This window comes from Parasteatoda tepidariorum, chromosome 5 (genome assembly GCF_043381705.1).
Source record: "Parasteatoda tepidariorum isolate YZ-2023 chromosome 5, CAS_Ptep_4.0, whole genome shotgun sequence".
Classification (NCBI taxonomy): Eukaryota; Metazoa; Arthropoda; class Arachnida; order Araneae; family Theridiidae; genus Parasteatoda; species Parasteatoda tepidariorum.
The window spans coordinates 42,174,241-42,195,119 of NC_092208.1; the positions used below are offsets into that span (position 1 = coordinate 42,174,241).

Below are 20,879 nucleotides of genomic sequence, written 5' to 3' on the forward strand. Positions count from 1 at the left end.
ACCATCCTCAGTGCCTCAATTTTAGTCCATTTATGTACTTTCATTTGTGCTTTGTTTATGTTGTTTTTTGCTTTAGTCTACATAGCACAAAGTATACCTTATCCTTTGTTAAATGTGACATTACTTAAACGATATGATTAAAATAATTCAAACACATTTGTTTAGAATTTTATTTTAAAACGCATTTTGAATTGTGCACCATTTTTAATTATGATTTGTTTTAAAGACCCTACTTTTTACATTTAAAGTTGAAATTTTAGAAAAAATGTATTAATCTATTTTAAAATCATGATATGATCTAGATATGTTCAACTATGACAACTGGTTTTTAGTAGCTTAAATAAGACTAGATAGATATTTTTTTTTATCCTCTTGCAATATATTTATACTCATAAACAAATTAGCTTTACATTTCAGTTTAGTCAAAATAGTCCTGTTTTGCCGAAAGTGCTGGTATTTTTGTTACTAAGTAAATTAGTTCTAAAAGTCCTTTGCCAGTACACTACTCTTTTGATTATTTTTTTAAATGTTTCATTTCATAAGTAAATAAACTATTTTGTTAAAAAAANATACATAAGTAGCTAAAATGACGATTAGAGATGGAGTACACAAAGGTTTAGAAAGGGCCCCGGCAAAAATTTGAGCCCCAGGGCCCCGAAGGGTGAAGTTACGGCACTGTGCTGAGGTATGCTGTTTCAGAAGTTTTAACTGGAGTGTGACTGATATTTTTGTATGACAAAGTGATTTCATTGAAATTGATTTTTAGTGATTTCATTGAAATTTACATTCTACTTATTTGTTAAATAAAAACTGATATGTAAGAATAAAGCATTTTTAAATTTCAGCCAAGATGATCCGATTCCGACCCCAAGCAGTAAAGAAAGTTCTCCAAGTCATGCTCATACTAGAACAGGGTCTCTGGATATGTCAGATTTACCAAATCTTGCCTTACCTGAAAAGTCTGTTCATAGGTATGTCTACTTTTTATGATCATTGCTTTAAATACAATTGATTTCTTCACATTTTGAATATCTGCAAACCTATTCAGTCCATAATAATTTCAGAAATTAAATTAAGTTGTAAGTTTATGTTCCAAAGATGTCCCAGAGTGGTCTGATCGTAAGGCAAGGTTCCCAGTTGATCACCAAAGTCAAGCATCACTGACTGTGGTCAGTGAGCGGAAGGTGACCTTTGATCAGCCTGCGATGGGACCGAGTATCGGTCCTCGTTAAAATGTTCTACCATTGAGTGCTTGACTTCGCATGCAGGTCATCAATCTACTAAAGTTGTGGAGCCATCCTCTCTGCAGAGGACCATTGCCAATAGTTCATTTTTAACAGTTTTGAACTGTGATAAATCTTATTAAGAAACACCTTAGAAATCATTTAAGTTCAACCATTTAAAATTTCAATAATTTCTATTTCTAAATTTCAATAACAAAAATTTAATTTGTTCTTTATAATCTCTTAAATATTCTTTTAAAAAATATTCAGTCTCTTAAATTTTTGTTCTTATTTTCATTAATTTCAATTTCTGATATAAATTTATGAGAATGTAGATCAGTGGTTACCAACTGGCGGCCCGAGGACTGCATCGGGCCCATAATGCCTTTTTTGTGGCCCCGAATATTAGTTGTCATTTTTTTGCCGACAATTTTCGTAAAAAATCTATATGGATTTAAAATACTTTTCTTTTGTTAAAAAAACCCTACTTTTTTCGTTTCTGTGAAATTTACCATACCAACGGTGCAAAAAATTTATTTCTCAGGTTTTGAATCTAAGAAAATATTTATTTAAATGCAAAAATAATCATGTATGTTGCTCTTTTTAATTTAGTTTTTTGTTTTGTGAATATAATTTAGCATGTGCGTATCAGAAATTTTCTCGAATAAATTCTCCGATTTAACTTTTTGAAACTACTAATTTTGGACGAAATTGTTTACATTTGTAAATTTTAAAACACATCAAGGAGGTAATGAATATCATGTTTTATTTAAATTGAATTGAATATGGCATGAGCAGAAAAGAACATTTTTTTTATTTCAGATGCTCAAGAGTTTTTTTTTGTTGTTGTTGCTATAATTCCTAATAAGTCGGAATTTTTTTTTTATAAAATTGCGGCCCACCATTTCACTGGTGTTTTTAATTGCGGCCCCTGGCCTCATGTAAGTTGGAAACCCCTGATGTAGATGAAAATAAATGAATGGCTGTTTAATTTCATTTCTAAGTTCTACAATCTATAGATCTTCTGGGTTTTAGCTTTACTATTTTGAAATACTCATCTACATTTTCTGTGATAAATATTCTCTTTTAACCGAATCTCCTTTTGCTTTCAGAGAACTTTCTCTAGATAGTGTGTTCACTTCAAGCGCTACTGCTGATTTAGGTTACAGTGAAACTCCTACTCCATCCCATACCGCTGAGAGTACTACTGCTTATAAGACTGACATTTATCCTCTAGATCCTGCTACATCATCCGAGTCTCCTTCTAGCTCAGTTGAAGCAACTGTTGAAAATGCTGCTAAAATGGACACTATTGACTTCAAGTAAGTCACAAATATCTTCATTTTGAATTGGCCAATAAATATTTAGAGTAGTTTTCAAAAGCATTTTGACTTTTTAGTGTGAAAATGTAGTACGTAACTCTATTTTTAGCTCTTATATTTTCACATTAGTGTAAGGTGACCAGACATCCTCAAATTTTAAGAGCAGTCCTCGAATTTCATTTATTATCCTCAAAACCTTTCAAAATTTTTTAGAGCAATCTTTTTTTTTCCAAATTTTAAGAGGTGTTTTCGAATGACCTCGAATTTCACCGAAAACATGTAATCCTTTTTATATGCAGCCAAGTATAAAAAAAGAGAAAAAATCAGAAATGAGCAGATTTTTTTCAACAAGAGTTTTTTTCAACTAATTCATTATGCATGTGTTCAAATTCAAAATATTATTTAATATTTCAAAACTGCTGAGTAATTATGTGAAGTTTTCTTCTCAAATCAGGGTTCATAAATCTGGTCACTTTAAATTAGTGCCGCAGATGATTTTTTGCATTTGCAAAAAAGGGGGTGAAAAAAACTTTTAATTACCTAATTGAATTTGCAGGACTCACTTTACAAGTCAAATTAAAATTTTCCTTTTTGTCTAATGAAATAAATAGACTATTCTTCTTTTGTTTCTGTACTGTAAAATATTAAGACAACAATTATACTTAATAAATTTTTATTAAGGGAAATTTTAACTTGCCTAATTCTAACTTCATCTTAAAAAATTCTCCTATGTATATTTTTTGGAATTAGCTCTTAAATATTGCTGATTGCCTTTATAAATATTTGTGAACTTATTTTCAAAATTTTCAAAAAAAATATTGTGTATAGAGCGTCTTACAGGCAAATTCCATTCTCCATTAATATTAAGACATCACAATATTATAGCATGTATTGAATTATATATGTATCATGCGAATCATGTAAGTTTATAATATGTTCAAAAAGTTTACCTAATAAAATTTTGTTTTGTTCAAATATGATTTCATTTTTTTTTCTTCCGTGAAAATCGTGTTTATTTCTCATCTTTTATTTTTACAACTTTTGTGCACAAAGGCTCTCTGCTTTCTACAAAGATGAATATTCGGTTTCACAAATAGAATTTCACTTCATTGTGTAAGGTGTAATATTTGTTTCAGGAGGGCCAATGACACTTTTAAAGCAGGTCATACAACTCCTGGTGGAGCCAGCAGTGGCGTGAGCTCTTTTAAACAGCCTCCATCTGAACCTAACATTGATTTTGAATTGGATGTTAAAGTATTTTTTAACAGTGGAAAATGTGTACTTCATACTAAGGATTTCAATCGGGAAGAGGATTTCTTAAAAAGGTAGGCTTTCTACAAAATAATTGTATTTCTTTTCAGTTCTCCAATTTTGAATTAATTAAAAATCTTCATTAAATTCTGGTAATCAATGTTGGGTTGTGATGATTTTTTTCTTCTGTTTTATAATTTTGTAATATTTATGTTTCACTTGAAATGTACAACAAGTTTCACTCTTTAAATCTTTAATCATTCCATATTAATTAACTGCAACCACCAAATATTTTATCTTGGTTGCATATTTTAAATTAATTTTTTTATATGAAATATAAATTGTTCATGTAAGCTCAAGTTGGTGTGGCTTGACCAATAATGTGAAACATGAACCCTATACAGAGTTGGAACAAGTTATACTCTGGTTTGATTTAAACTTGAGTTTGATGTTTTTTGCTGTGCATAAGTTTTATATGAAATTCTTATACCTAATAACAAACTAAGCAAAGATAATAATCTTACTCTGAGATGGACATCGATTCAAATGGTCATATTCAAATAGTCAAAATTTTTCTATTTAATAAAATTTATATTTTTAAAATTTTTATGTACAAGATCTAATTGCCAAATAGTCATGCTTGAAAAAATTTTAAGGTTTCAAATTTACTATTACCGTTTGCTCCATTATATTTATTTTAAATGCTTGAATCCCTGCTTATGGTTACAGTTTATAATTAAATTCATAAACAAAGTTATGAAGCTGAAATTTAAGCAAAATATTAAAAATAGGTTTCACTGAAACATCTTTCAGCATTATTAGATTTAATTATATCTCATTAAAAGAATTAAAAACATAGATCTTACTATGCAAAAAATGAGCAACATTTTTGCATCTATTATTATTTTTAAAATATTTGTTTAATTTTATCAAATAAAAGAGTGAAATTATTGAAGAAAAAGTTTTTTAACTAAGAAACAAAACATCGTATGACTTTAACGCTAATGAAGAAATAATTATTTTGTCTAATATTATTTTTAAAAAATATTTATTGCATAAATTAAAATAGTTTTAATTTAATAATAAATTAATTTAATAGTGAATATAGTNATTTTTAAAAAATATTTATTGTATAAATTAAAATAGTTTTAATTTAATAGTAAATTAATTTAATAGTGAATAGTAATAATTTAGTGTTAAAACATAGATTTGTTTATGTAAAAAATGAGAAACATGGTTGTAATTTTACATCTATTATTATATCAAATATTTGTTTAATTTTATCAAATAAAAGAAGTATAATTTATAAAATAAATCTTTTTTACTAAGGAACATTTTTGAATGAAACATCTAATGACCTTAAATACTCTATTTATATAATACAATGAAAAAAAGTACATATATATTTTTTTACCTAACATTATTTTTAAAAAGTATTTGTTGTATAAAGTAAAATAGTTTTAATTTAATAATTTACGCTTCACAATAGTATGAACTTAAATAAATGCTTTATGAAAAAAAATGAAGACTGATTTGCTTTTGTGATTTGTTCAGTGTCATAAACAGCATATTCGTTTAATTGACTCAAAAACTTAAAATTATAATCTTAAATTAAGCTGATTAGAAATAAATTATTCAAAGTGATTATAAATTTTACGTTTTTCGGTTAGATCTATGAGGAAAGAAAGAAGTTTCTCTGGTGGTGGCTTTGACCTATCATCACCGAGTCATACAAAGAAACGTTATGGAAGCGGAATGAGAAATAACATGTCTTCTTCTCGCCTTCGATATGCGCAAAATGCCCCTCCTAGTCAAGTTGCCGATTTTACAATATTTTTGATTCCTGGACTTGATGTCAAAGTAAGTTTGTAGCAATTATGTTGTTGTCTTATAATAAGTAATTATATTATACTATACCCATCTAATGTTCAGAATTACTGTAATAAATTCTTTTTTTTTAAATATTTTTGTTAAAGATTTAGGACTATTTATTCAGATGATTTTTATATATTTTTCCTTAACTCAGTTATCTTAAGACATGCAGTTTCTGCAAAACTTGTTTCAAAGCAGTAAATAAAATTGAATCAAAATCAAATCATATTAATAAGTTTATTAAAATTGTGCATCCATGTTTTTTAAAGATTTCATACTGTTTTTATGATATTTAGGTATTTTTCTCTTTTATTGCTTATCATCAACAGTTTTTTCAAAGCAAAATTGTAATCTTCTAACATATTAACAATATGTTAAATTTAGCTAAATACATGATTTATTTTTGCTATTTAAGACATTAGGAAAGAAAACAAATGAATGTCTTTCATTTGGGACTAAGTTGATTTATAGAAGCTTTTATATCAACATTGATTCAGACAGTTTACAATAAATATTTTATGTAATAATAATATTTTATGACTTATAATTTTTTTTACTCTAAAAACACACTTGGTCTTTTGTTCATTTTCCTCATAAATAACATTATAAAAACATGAATATCTATTTTTTTCTATTTTTGCAATTTCATCTTTTAATAGGAATCACATTTAAAAAAAAACATGTTAAGCACATTGCACTATGTTTTAGTTCCTTTCATTCAGTTTATGCCTTATCTCATTTCAACGGTATGTAAAAAATAAAAACAGCACAGACTTTTACAATATACTATTGTCATTTGAGGGATGAATAGGTCTATTTCTATTATCATATACTCACATAAAAAATATTATTTTGTCATGAAATTTATGAATTATTTGTAAATAAATTCTATCACGAAGTTTATGATTAGTTTCTTACCTATTATTCATTCTATGTGTTTTTATATAAAACAAATCAGTCTCTCTATTATTATTGGTGAGAAAATTGACTATAAGGAAAAAACATTCTCAGAAATTTACAAAATTATCTTTAAGTTAGCATAGTTATGTTTAAAATATGTGTTTACCGGGTGAAGTATCCATATTTTCTATATAAATAAGGTATTCCAGCAAAACGTATTCATTTCAATGATGTAATATTTTATAACAAAATACTCTTTTACCATAGTAATTGCCAAGGACGCCGGCGGAATAATATAAAAGGGGGTGCAACCCTCTAACAAACTACCCTCCCCTCCGCTCCAAAAAAAATTAAAATAGTCTGCTATTACATTTTGTTTTGTTATTACATATACTTTCATCTGTTCATTTTTTCAAGATACATTTCTTCATTGTTAGCAAGATATTTTAAAAAAAGTACTAATTTCTTGTATTTGCAAATTTTGCCTAGAAGCGATCGCGCTGGCATAGCTACTAACTTTCAAACACAAATAACTACAAACAGTAGTTTCGTATACTAACGTGTTTTTGCCCGCTTAACATTGGTATTTATTGTGTTGATGAAGTTTTACAGTTGCGAGAAGTCAGTTTGTGTTATACACCTTTGTTAAACTGAATAACTAGTAGAAAATATAATATTATTTACATTTTATTAAATGAAATTTAAAAATATAGCATAGATATCTGCCAAGTTTGTGAATGCTCAGTGTGCATAAGAAAAGAATCAAAGATGACTCAGAATTCATTGAAAAAGTTATAAACAGATTTGGACAGTAAACAAGACGATTACAATTCTTGTTTGATTAAACAATTTTTTAATTGGTATCTATCAATAATTACTTAATTATTTGTTTTTACATAAAAATATGTTTAATAAAAAATTTTTATAACAAAATTTTTCTGTATCTTTTTAATTGTTTTAAAAAAAAAGCCAGGGGGGTGCAAGTGCACCCCCTTGCGCCCCGCTGCCGGCGCCCTTGGTAATTGTTGACTTAGAGTTAAAGTTTGTGCTAGAGCTTGCAAGCAATACTATTTCTTGCTTTGGGGTAGAAATGAAGATTGTTGATAAACTCAAATATGATATTAAAGTTTTATTTATAACTTATTTTAGAAAACAGCAATTTATAAATTTTATAGCTTGTGTATGCTTCTTTTGTTTGACATCAATTAGCAAAAATATTGCTTGTAATTTTTCATGTTTAAGAGGTTCTTGATGGTATTTCATTTAAAGAAATGTAACCAATCATTATTTAATAAATAGGTTATTGCCGACTGACTTTTAAGTAGATAATTCCCCAAAATCAAACTTTGAAGTAATTTTGATTTAAAAATAATATTTTTATAACAAAATTTGGTCTTTAAAATTTTTATTAAAATGTTCTAAAGTGTTTCTTCTATTGGAAAAAGGCAGCTCAAATCTGCAGATCAGAAATTATATATTTAAGAGGCTATTTAGAAATGCAAATGAAGTACGAAAACAACATAAGAAAGTTTTGATTTACTTATATTTCTACTCTTTGGCAGCAGAACTACGACTAGACATTGCAACACTCTAGGCAAATCATTTTTTGGTACTTTAAAATATTCTCCTTATGCAGGGCCCTTAGGAAAATAAATCACTTAAAATTTCAGATTTTTGCCAATATTATTACAATAAATATGTTTTAATTTTTTGAATTTCATCCTTAAAATCGCTCAACTTTGCATTTTTTTCTTCATGTTTTTCTTTTCAATTTTTATATTGTCATTTAATTTTCATATTATTTTTTGCATAGCATCAATGGCCTTTAAAAAGAAGAAATTTTTTATTCAATGGCCTAATTTAAATAATTATTTAAAAATATTTAGGCAAATGTTATTTTCTATTTCTATAATTATGATTTGCAAGAGGTGTTTGTGTGATGTTCATTGAAATGTGGCAGACCACTGTTTTTTTTTTTCTATTTCACCTATATGATAAAATAAAAAAGATTTAAGAATTTTTAATGCTAAAAATTTAAAGAAAAAATTTAAAATTTTATAATTATTAAATCTTTTTTTTATAATACCAGTTCTGAGCCTTTTTAAGTTCAAAGAATGTGGGCCCTTGGCCAAATGTCCCACAACTATTAGTGCTCCGCTTTTCGTTGTGATAAACTTGCTACAGGCACTATGGCAGAGACGTCATAAATAGCTTTAAATTGCAAACCTGATGGAGTACCTTGGGTATGTTCCACCAATTACTATTTTTCGACAAGGAAAGGCACTGCCAAACTAAGATACACTGAGTACCATGCCATAATAGAACTTCATTTATTTACTTAATTTATCAAAAGTTAAAATTGGGGAAACTAAACAATTCCTAAGTTGATACCCTTGTATAATGTGGAATTTATTTTATTGTATTTGTCATTTATTGGTCCTTATGTTTGTTTTTAGGTTCATTATAATTCTAAAACTGTGTCTGGTGATAGTCCTCTTACTAGTGTAAATGGTCCTATGAAATACTATACAGAAGTGGACTCTAGTAATTTTGAAGATCCAGGAGCATACCGAGCAAGTTTCCTGGCTGTAGATTCTTCTCAAATGACAAGCAGTAGTCTTCGCAAAATTGGCATTAAAAAAGCGTGCCTTTTTGCTTGGGTTACACTACAAAGTATTCCTGAAGTATGTCTTAAACTTTCTTTAGATTTACCTCTGAAATATGATTTAAAGCTGAAATGAAATATGTCGCTTTTAATATTTCTAATGAAGTGTTGTCTCCCCCCCCCTTTTTTAAAAGTGTTTTGGCTAAAAAGCGTTAGAAAATGGAAAGCATTATAAATTTCAAAATAATAAATGCTAAGTTAGATTCTAAAGTAATAATAAACCAAATTTGTTTGTTAATATTTTTTTGTAAAACATGTTTATTACTTTTATTTTTGTTTAATTTTTTAAAAATAAATGTAATTGAATTCTGTGATTTTAATACACCAACATGGTGCGTAGCGTTTTTAAAAAGTGATTAAAGGTGCTTATTTCGATTTTCGTCTTTTGAAAGCCCTTAAAGTTGCTTTTTTATTAGATGTTTTTAAAAAGTGCTTAATTTTCCCTTTTCGAAAATGCAATTTTTTCCCCCTTACCATGTCGATCTTCGCCACGTATTATGCAAAAGCGAAGTTTTAGCATTGTTCTATTCAACGTTTTCACAATTCATTCAAACACAATGCATTTCGGCGTATCGTCGGTCAGTAGCGTATTAAAGCGCCTACCATTTTACATGTTTGATGAAATACTTGCAAGTCCTCATGTGCGTATACTGAGCTGGATTCTGTAAGATTCTAGCACTCTCATTTGCAACTCTGCTGCATTTTGCAAGATATTCTCAATTTCAGGCCTCATTTTCCACCCTCTGAAATTGAACCAAAAAATCTATTGATCTTTTTATGGTGGCTAATATAATCAAGAAAATAGTTCTTTTTGTCAGAAACTGGTTATTTTATCATGATCATCTAAAGTCTTTGAAAATTTGTTAATGTATATAGTGCTTAAAATATTTTTTGAGTTCTTAAAAGGTACTTAAAAGGTGCTTATTTTTTGTTGAAAGATTTGGCTACGCTCCTTGGGATACTTTTGACCAGATAGTGTCTCTGAGATGATGTGGTCACAGAGATCCTTATTATAATATAGAATAAATTGTTTTGTAATAATAAGCATCCCCAACTCATATTCTTAATAATATGGGTGGAGGATGGCCCTGAGTGCTGGACTCGACAGGTTTCACTCTACATTATTTAACAATAAAATAAGAAATCCAAAACTATGTACAATATTCAAAATCGACCAGAGAAATAATGAAACATTTCTCACATTTGTGACATTTTACAACAAAGAAGTTTATATTGTATTTTATTTTTATTTCCCTTGTATTTTTTTTTCTCTCAGATTTTATTATTGACTNCTCTTATAAGAATATACATATTTTTTTCTGTTAATGTACAAATATTTTTCCGATGTGTTTTGGATATTCCTTCTCTAATAAAAAGAGATACCATTTTGTTTTCGGTTGTACAAGAAAGAAGATCAAGCATTTTTCTTTTTTAAATTTAATAAGCCACATTAAAGAAGGAACGTTGCAATGCTACACGCTACATTAACGACGTCTCCAGAGTAACTCATATGGAAATCATACAACAACGCCCCCTATAGTTCGTTGCGATCGCGAATCCGTGATACGACTAATAATTAAGAAATTTATTCTCGTTAATTTACTTGCTTGTGCTCACCTGACATAAAGAAACGCGGGAATTAAAAATTGAAGTACATGCAATTTACTTTAATTTACTTTTCTAAATGAATAGAGTTATAAGGTGAAAAATATCACTGTTGTTATCTTCAAGATATTTGAAAACTGAATCGTTTATAGCAAAATTTAAAACAATGGCTAGCTTTTAACCAATCAGAAAATTCCATTTCGACTTTCACTGATATCGCTGGAACGGTTTATCGCAGAATGTTCTAATGTCCACAGAAACCTTCCTCGTGCTTTGAACTATCTGTATGCCAAGTTTCATAGCTTTCTGTCGGATGGTTTAGGAGTCTATAGAGGACAGACAGACATACACACATTCACTTTTATATATATAGATGAAGTATTGTCTCCCCCCCCCTCTTTTTTTAAAAAAGTGTTTTGGCTAAAAAGCGTTAAAAAATAGAAAGCATTATAAATTTCAAAATAATAAATGCTAAGTTAGATTCTAAAGTAATAATAAACCATATTTGCTTGTTAATATTTTTTTGTAAAGCATGTTTATTTTTTTTATTTTTGTTTAATTTTTTAAAAATAAATGTAATTGAATTCTGGGATTTTAATATACCAACATGGTGCGTAGCGTTTCTAAAAAGTGATTAGAGGTGCTTATTTCGATTTTCGTTTTTAGAAAGCCCTTAAAGGTGCTTTTTTATTAGGTGTTTTTAAAAAGTGCTTAATTTTCCCTTTTCGAAAGTGAGATTTTTTTCCCTTACCATGTCGATCTTCACCACGTATTATGCAAAAGCGAAGTTTTAGCATTGTTCTATTCAACTTTTTCACAATTCATTCAAACACAATGCATTTCGGTGTATCGTCGGTCAGTAGCGTATTAAAGCGCCTACCATTTTACATGTTTGATGAAATACTTGCGAGTCCTCATGTGCGTATACTGAGCTGGATTCTGTAAGATTCTAGCACTCTCATTTGCAACTCTGCTGCATTTTGCAAGATATTCTCAATTTCAGGCCTCATTTTCCACCCTCTGAAATTGAACCAAAAAATCTCTGTCTAATATAATCAAGAAAAGAGTTCTTTATTGAAACTAGTTATTTTATTAGGATCATGTAAAGTCTCAGAAAACTATTTTGCATTTTGTTAATGTATATAGTGCTTAAAAATTACTTAAAAGGTGCTTATTTTTTGTTGAAAAATTTGGCTGCGCACCCTGACCAACTATTTTCTAAAAATCGCTGTAAAAATTTCCATTTCTATTTAAAAAGGAAAATCTGCACCCTGATCTAGAACTTAAATCAATCAATAAGATCCTAAGCATGATAAACATATTAAGCTCAATTGCAATGAAAAGAAATCGGGCATTTTTTAAAAAATTTTCATATTCTCTTTCATTTGCAAATACCAAAAGATTGTGCATATAAATCAAATTTAGTTTTCTTCACTGAAAATGTTACTTATTTTCGTTATTATTTTTGTTTTGTTTTATACTAATAGTCTTAATGCATTCTAGGAAGCTGTAGTTAGTCCACATCTGTTGGACTTTTTGGAACAAGCCCTTGAGCCCATACCAATTCAACTAACCAAAACTCCTCCTGTTATAGGTATTTTATTTATTATTTTTTTTAATTTAACGAAAGTTTTACTTTTTTTTTTCTCATCATCTGTATTTTTAGAAAGTTGGAAAAATAACATTTGTTCATTTTGTTTAAAATGTTAATGTGCTTTTGCATGATTTTATATTCTTTATTAGTTATTTTTGGATAATTGAAATCATATTGTTGTTATCACTTATTATTATCATTCTTTATAAATTTATAAATTATTTGTTATTAGTGCAGTATTAAAAAAGAATAAAATTTAATATAGTTATACCATAACAGTGTACAGAACTTGTATCAAAACAATTTAAACTTCTTTCTTACAGGATGTTATTTTAAATCAGCTATAGTATTAAATTTGTTACTAATCTGTGTGACAGTCTCTCATTTCCCCCCCCAAAGAAATAATGCTTATCATTTTATAGAACTTATCATTGATATAAAGCAAAAATTAAATTAATTCAAAATTTTTTTTTCATTAAAAACCTTTAAAATTGCGCTTTATGTTTTATGTAATAAGTTCTATTATTTCTGTAGTGTAATTTTATTCTTATTCATAAATGCTTTTTTGTATTATATCTTTAAATTTATTTTTACAATTTAAAAACTAAAATTGAAGTTCACTAATTCAAAGATGCCTCTTATTAATTACTTTGATAAAATGATTTATGTAGATTATTATTATTCAGTTTTTAGTGCTTCTTTTTCTTTTTAGAATTTTTTTCAATAGTCTGTTGTATTTAAATTGAATGTTAATCATATTTGTAACTTTTTCTTAATTCAAGTCAAGAGCAAAACATTAAATAAAACATAAATATTAAAATTCAAGTTTACTTTCTAATGTAAATACTTTATTTGCCTTATAAACGAAATGGCTATTATTTGTAACTAACAAAAAGTCTCTTAAACAAGCTTTTAACATTGAATTTTTGTTTGTTTATTTATTTTGCATATTTTATTATGTTTTTGGTACATTTTGACAGTTATGTACTTCTTTAATCAGAATTTTCAATGAACATGTAAGTTTTTTTTAAATTCTTTTATATCTTTAATACTTTTCTACTTCTCTCATTCAGATATTTAAAATTTCATTTTTTAATGTTTTTATTTACATAATATTTCATCATTCTGGTATTGAAAATTCCTGTTTCAAACTTTGCAATTCATTATTGAATATTTTTTTAAAAATTTCATTAAACAACGTTACATTTTAAACTCTTTTCAGAACCTTCAAAGATTGAAGATGAAGGTGCTTCATTGGTTACACCTAGTCAATATGCATATGCCTCTTTTCCTGTTGATGTCATTGTTTACTTCCGAATGCAACCATCAATTTTACGTTTCAGTTGCTTACCCATATCACGTGTAGAGTGTATCCTTAGATTACCATCAGTGGACCTTGTTTTTTCATCAAAACGAGCAGAGGATGATTTATATGCAGCTGCCACTCAAGAATCAAGTTTTATGATAAAATCGAGAGGTAGTTTACTCTAATTACACTTTTATTTAGCAATTTAGTTTATTATTTGTATTCTACAATGTTTTTCTTTAAATATGAATAAAGCTATATTTGTACAGTTTGATAAAATCTGCTCACTATTAATATTGTATTAGTCTAGAGCAGTGGTTCCCAACTTTTCTAGCTATGGAACTTGATTAACCATCTTTTGGCAGAACTCCAATTAAATAAGGAAAATTCTCTAGCAATTGTTAAAATATGATTCAGAGCAAGAGTGCTAATTATTTTGAAAACATTTAGTGGTGAGAATGAAGAAAAATTTCATTGTTTTATCAATTGTAGAATTTTGCTTTCTGTCAGACATTTGAACTGGCCAATCTGAAAGGGCATCTAGTCTAGTTTTAAAATTCTTTTTGGTATGTGCGTTAGCTTAAAATAAATAAAATAATCTGAATTATGATTTTCATATAAAGAAAAACAAGAGGAACTGTAAACGTTGACTGGAATCAGAAAAATATATTTCTGTATTGTTGGATTTAGTTATTTTTTAGGTACATGCGTATGGAGATAATTGTCACCAAATGTTCTACAAATGTTTCTCAAATCGTACACATGGGTGATAAAATTTTCACCTTGAAATATACTTAAAAGTTACAAAATCGTAACAAAAAATTGTTTTTTGTATCGAATTCCATGCATTTATAAAAATTGTTGTTCTAATTTTATTGTTCTATGGATAGGTTAAGTTTTAATTTTAAAATTTTTCAAATGGATTAACTGAAAATGTCTGATACAAAATTTTTATATTCGAATGCTAAAATTTAAACTTAAATGCTGTGCTTTGCATTCATGTACTGACAATGTAATTGTTTATCAATAAAGTAGTATTTTTCGCTTTTTTTAAAATTGACTTTATTTAGAATTTTATAATATCGTGATAATTAATTTTTTGTATAATATTTTGTTAGCTCTTTTCCTGTTTTCCTCATTTATTTATCTATTTGGTTTCAACATTTTAATCAATATGTTGAATCTATTTACTAATATTATTTTAGCTGTTTTGGCCGCTTAGTTTCAATGAATACTAATCTTCCATTATTATAGGGCAATGAACCTAATTAGTTTTAGGATGTAATTGATGACAATTATGTAATAATTTTTGATATGTACCTTAACAGGAATTATGCAATTGTGAAGTCATAATTCCATCTCTCAAGTTTGTTGACCGTATTAAGTTTTTGGAGCACTAAATGAATATCTAGGTAATCCTATTGGACTACAAAATTTTTATTGCTGGTATGAAACCTATTTATTTTATTTTGAATTGAAAGGTTGATGAAAAATATTAAAGCAATTTTTATGAATGTATTCCTTTCATTCTTTGTTGTCCCTTCAAATTTTTTTTCTTTCTTTTACATTTTAACTATTTTTTTTTATTTGGTGTACAATCTAAGTATTAAGTAATTAATGGTCCTAAAAATAATCTTAACTCTTTCGACCCCCTCTGACTCTTCTACAGAACAAGTAACTTAGGTAAGTAAAATTTTTCATATGGTTTTTAGACCTGAGCATGCCAAATAAATTGTAAATCACCATCTAAAAAGCTTATGGTTTTTTTTCCTTCTCAAATGGTACTATATGCTTAGTTCCTATAGTAGAGAATGAATTCAAATTTATAAAAATATTATGATATAGAAATATTTTTTTTAATGCAGGTTTCAGAATATACATTTCAATATGGCTTAGCCCCTTGTTTTAAAAAATTGTCATGATTTTGTTTTCAGTTTTCCCCAAAAATAATAATCGACCCATCTTTGAAAGTGCGTCTGTGTGCCAAACAGCTGTTGGTGGATTAAGCATGACTGGTTGTTTAGCTGATTTTTCATTATATATTTTCCATCCTTATGGTGGAGCAAAAAAAGCAGGTAAGTCTTATTTTATGTATTAATGGAATGCATATTTTCTGTATAATTACTTAATTTACTAAAAAAACTGAATGACTGTCTATTTAGGTAGTTCTAAAGAAGGAGAAACATCACCTTTATCAACAAGTGAGAGAAAGGATTCATTGAGTTTACAAGTAGAGTTCGTAAAAGTTAACATCTCGAGAAGTAGAAAAATCAATCTCTCTCATATAGAATCTGGCTCTAATCCTCTAAAATCAGGGAGATCTTGTGACTCTGGGGGTGCACTGATTCGATTTTCAGGTAAATTTTGGCATCTTTTCCTAATTTTGACCTAAAAAAATCCCTTGAAGTAAAAAATTTTATATTTGACTAATGAAGTAATGTTTTTTCTCGAAATTTGTGTATAATTATTTTCAAACATAAATACTGATCAAGATCTAATTAATATGCAATATTGCGTAGATAAATTTTAAATGGTGAAAAAGTAACATGTGGTGAGTTATAATTTAAAAAGCAAAAAGTATTAGAGAAACTTTATGTAAAATAAGGATCAATACCAAACAATTAGTGTAAAAAATAAATAAAAAGAGTAACAGAATGCCGTAATATTTAAAAAAATACTCTAATAAAACTAAAGCAACCCCCAAAATAAAATAACATTAAATCAGGAACACCGTTATCACATTTAACGTAGATTTTTTAAATAATTTTATAATTAATTCGTTTTTATTTTTCCTGAAAAAATTGACATTGTTTATTTCCCAAGTGATTTTTTATTCTGTTTTAGTCTAGCTAGTCAATTTTGAACACAGAAAGAAAATGTCATAAATTATTGTGTTGCTATAAGAAATCTGATACTTAATTCACTTAACCTACTTCTATTCTATTGCAATCATAAAACTTGAGTTGTTTAATAGAAAACATGAGCTGCGGTATTCTATTACTTCAAAGAGAAATCATAATAATTATAAAATATTTAGATTTTTTTAGAGCTCATAAATTATTGTAATATCAGAAAAGTTTGCAGTAACGCTAATATTTATAACTATATTTTTTACAGTAAAATATTATTTGTTTTATTTTACAATTGACATATCTACTTCGGCTAGAATTAGATCAAAACTTTCTTATTAGTTATAGCATCATGCTTGCTGTCTTACTTTTTTTTAACAGTTTCGTACAAACTTTTAAAATGAAATAATTTGGTTGTTAACATCATATCCAAGCTACACTAATAAAATATTGGTTGTCTATAATTTTTTCTAATTGTAATCTAAAGACATTATTGGTTTATGCTTGCATTATGCTACAGTAATTTATAAAAATATAGTAATTACTGTCCTTTGTACACAGTCAGGCAGTACTCCTACTGCCTGACTGTGAGTTTTTTCTTCCATTAACACATCTTTGTTTTACTTAAATACAGGTGTGTTTAGCTAGCTGCTGGATTTAATAATTTAGTATGCTCAACCTGGCAATACTTAATTTCCTTCTTTTTATTTGTTTTATTAAGAATTATTTATTTAATAATTAATTTTAAATTAGATTTAATATAGAATTTTAATTTTAAATAATTAAGTGTTCTGAATTTGACTCGCATGCATAAATGCATTGATGGCGTTTTCAAAAATAGAATATTTTAAGATTAAAGAAGAAGTGAATAAGTATTTTCCTTTTAACAAAAGTATATACAGTGAAACATTCAGGAAAGCCACCTCTGTGTAGCAACCTGTTTGCGACCACTTTTGGGAGGCACAGAATTTTTTCCATTGACTAACCGTTGAAAAAAATCTTCCAGAGAGACCATCAAAATCTCTCCCAGCGACTGGGCAATTCTCTGTGCAAAATGCTGAGAAGGTCCAATAAGGAAACACGAAAAATAACAAAACTAAAAATATTAACAAAACAAATAAGTAGATTCAAATGTATTAAAAATCATTTAGAGGGCTCTTTTTGACGATTTCTGAAAGAGAAAGACAACCTCAAGTTGAAGTTAGAGTACTCTAAAAATGTTGCTATGATTTATTTTTAAAGTTGAAAGTTAATAAATTAGAGAAAAAAAAGCTTTTTCAGAAAAAACTAAGCATCTGAAGCAAACAAACCTCTTCTAAGTTTTTTAAAGCTAACTGATTTTTATGACATAAAATTAAAGGCAAATTTAATCAAAAAACGTAATTGTTTATTTATTTAAAATAACTCTATTACTTATAATTTCTAAATTTGTTTTTACACATGAGTGAAGGTCATTTTTATTGACAGTAAATTTTGTTCTTCAATCTGGTTTTCATGGCGCTAATGCAAGTGGCATTTCCGCTCCAAATAAGATGAAACTGAGAAAGATTAAAATTACTTGCAAAAAACCGTTGTGCCTTCCATAACAGGGTGCGTAGCATTTTTAAAAAGTGCTTAAAGGTGCTTGTTTTCGATTTACGTTTTTTAAAAGCCCTTAAAGGTACTTTTTTCATTAAGTGTTTTTAAAAAATGCTTAATTTTTCCCCTTTTCAAAATTAGATTTTTCCTTTACCTTCTTGATTTTCACTTCGAATTATACAGAAAGACACAGTTCACATTGTTCCTATTCAGCGTTTTTACAATTAATTCAACCCCAATCTATTTCGCCGTATTGTCAGTCCATAGCGTATGAAAATGCCATTCGTTTTGCATGATTCAAAATTTCATAATTTTTGACAATTGTCAAAAACAATGCCAAAATTTATTTTAAGTTTTTTTTTTTTTTTTTTTTTGACATGACGGTTAAAACAAGATAAAAACGTAAATTTTCAAAAACTTTCCAACCCTGCCTAGTTATGATATTTTTTTAAAGTGCTTAAAAATATTTTTTGAGTACTTGAAAAGTGCTTAAAAGGTGCTTATTTTTTGATGAATTATTTGGAAGTCAATGAAGGTAATTCCTAAGAACGACCAACCTCTATTAACAACCATTTTTCTGTGAAACCGAGAGGCTTTACTGTATTTTCTGTAAAATCTTGCAAACATTAAATGTGAAAAATAAATTTTATTATTACAGCTATCTGTGATATTGGTTCAGCTTCATTCAAGTATGATATGAGACGATTAACTGAAATTTTAGCTTTTCCTAAAGCTTGGTATCGTCGCAGCATAGCAAGGAGAATGTTTTTAGGTGATCAAAGCACTGGTGCTTTATATAGTGATCAAGGTAATATATTTTAAAATTATATTTAATGCTACTAAAATTCTTCAAAACCACTTAATATTATTTAAAAAAAGAAAGACTTATGTGTAAATAGCAGAACTACATTATGGATCAATTGAAAAACTGACTGCAAATACCTTGCCAATCAGTGGGCGTATTTTGTTTAATCAGTTTTGCATTATATCTGACAATATATGTTACTAAGGTTGGAAGAAATTATGGCTACATAGTTGCAAAGTGTATATTAATTAATAATATATGTNCTGTCTATTTAGGTAGTTCTAAAGAAGGAGAAACATCACCTTTATCTACAAGTGAGAGAAAGGATTCATTGAGTTTACAAGTAGAGTTCGTAAAAGTTAACATCTCGAGAAGTAGAAAAATCAATCTCTCTCATATAGAATCTGGCTCTAATCCTCTAAAATCAGGGAGATCTTGTGACTCTGGGGGTGCACTGATTCGATTTTCAGGTAAATTTTGGCATCTTTTCCTAAACTGACCGAAAAAATCCCTTGAAGTAAAAAAATTCTTTTTAACTAATGAAGTAATATTTTTACTCGAAATTTGTGTAAAATTATTTTCAAATATAAGTACTAATCAAGATCTAATTAGTATGTGATACTGAGTAAATAAATGTTAAATCAAGAAAATGTACCATATAGGGAGTTATAATTTAAAAAGCAAAAGTATTAAAGAAACTTTATGTAAAATAAGCATCGATGGCGAAGAAATAGTGTAAAAAATAACTAAAAAGAGTAATAAGATATTTTAATATTTTAAAAGATTCTCTAAAAAAGAACGAAAACAGCTCCAAAGAGAAAATAACATTAAAGAAGGGACTCAATTATCACATTTAATGTAGACTTTATTATTATTTTATAATGAATTCATTTTTTGTTTTTTTCTGAAAAAAATTGACATTGTTTATTTCCTAAGTGATTTTTGATTCTGTTTTAGTCTAGTTAGTCAATTTTGAACATAGAAAGAAAATGTCATAAATTATTGTGTTGCTATAAGAAATCTGATACATTATTCACTTAACCTCCGTCTATTCTGTTGCAATCATAAAATTTTACATGAGTGCTTTAATAGAAAACATGAACCATGGTCTATTACTTCAAGGAAAAAACATAATAATTGTAAAATATTTTAATTTTTTTTAAAGAGCTCATAAATTATTGTAATATCAGAAAAGTTTTCAGTAAATGCTAATATTTATTACTATATTATTTACAGTAAAATATTATTATTTGCTTTATCTTACTATTGAAATATCTACTTTGGCTAGAATTAGATCAAAACTTTTTTATTTGTTATAGCATCATGCTTGCTATCTTACTTTTTTTTTAAACATTTTTGTACAAACTTTTCAAATGAAATAATTTGTGTTTATAACTTTTTCAGCTCAAATTAAATAATTGTCATAATTTGGTTGTTAACATTGTATCCAAGCTACACTAATAAGACATTGGTTCTCTATATTTTTTTCTAATTGTAATCTAAAGACATCATTGGTTTATGCTTGCATTATGCTACAGTAATTTATAAAAATTATAGTAATTACTGTCTTTTGTACCATAGTATGTTCCTTTGTACAAAGGATAATACTGTCCTTTGTACATAGTCAAGCAGTACTTTACTGCCTGACTGTAAGTTTTTTCTTCCATTAACACATCTTTACTTGAATACAGACGCACAAATTGACTTGTGTTTAGCTAGCTGCTGGATTTAATTATTTCATATGCTAAACTTGGCAATAGTTAAAATGCTTCTTTTTATTTGTTGAATTATCTAAGTTCGTATTTAATATAATTTTAAATTTAAATAATTAAGAGTTCTGAGTTTGACTCAAACATGCATAAATACATTGATGACGTTTCAAAAATGAATTTTTTAAGATTAAAGAAGA

At 27.5% G+C, this 20,879-nt stretch overlaps 1 protein-coding gene across 1 annotated transcript in view; it reads left to right on the plus strand.

Moving 5' to 3' along the window:
• Nucleotides 1-20,879, plus strand: part of LOC107451210 (transmembrane protein KIAA1109 homolog tweek) — a gene marked incomplete at its 3' end in the record, with an annotated part of 102,147 nt that overhangs the window by 68,927 nt on the left and 12,341 nt on the right. The window contains 9 exon segments of the mRNA XM_071181348.1: nucleotides 846-971; nucleotides 2,336-2,545; nucleotides 3,682-3,870; nucleotides 5,467-5,656; nucleotides 9,025-9,252; nucleotides 12,342-12,432; nucleotides 13,655-13,909; nucleotides 15,673-15,813; nucleotides 19,246-19,440. Of these exon segments, the coding sequence (XP_071037449.1) occupies nucleotides 846-971; nucleotides 2,336-2,545; nucleotides 3,682-3,870; nucleotides 5,467-5,656; nucleotides 9,025-9,252; nucleotides 12,342-12,432; nucleotides 13,655-13,909; nucleotides 15,673-15,813; nucleotides 19,246-19,440 (1,625 nt within the window).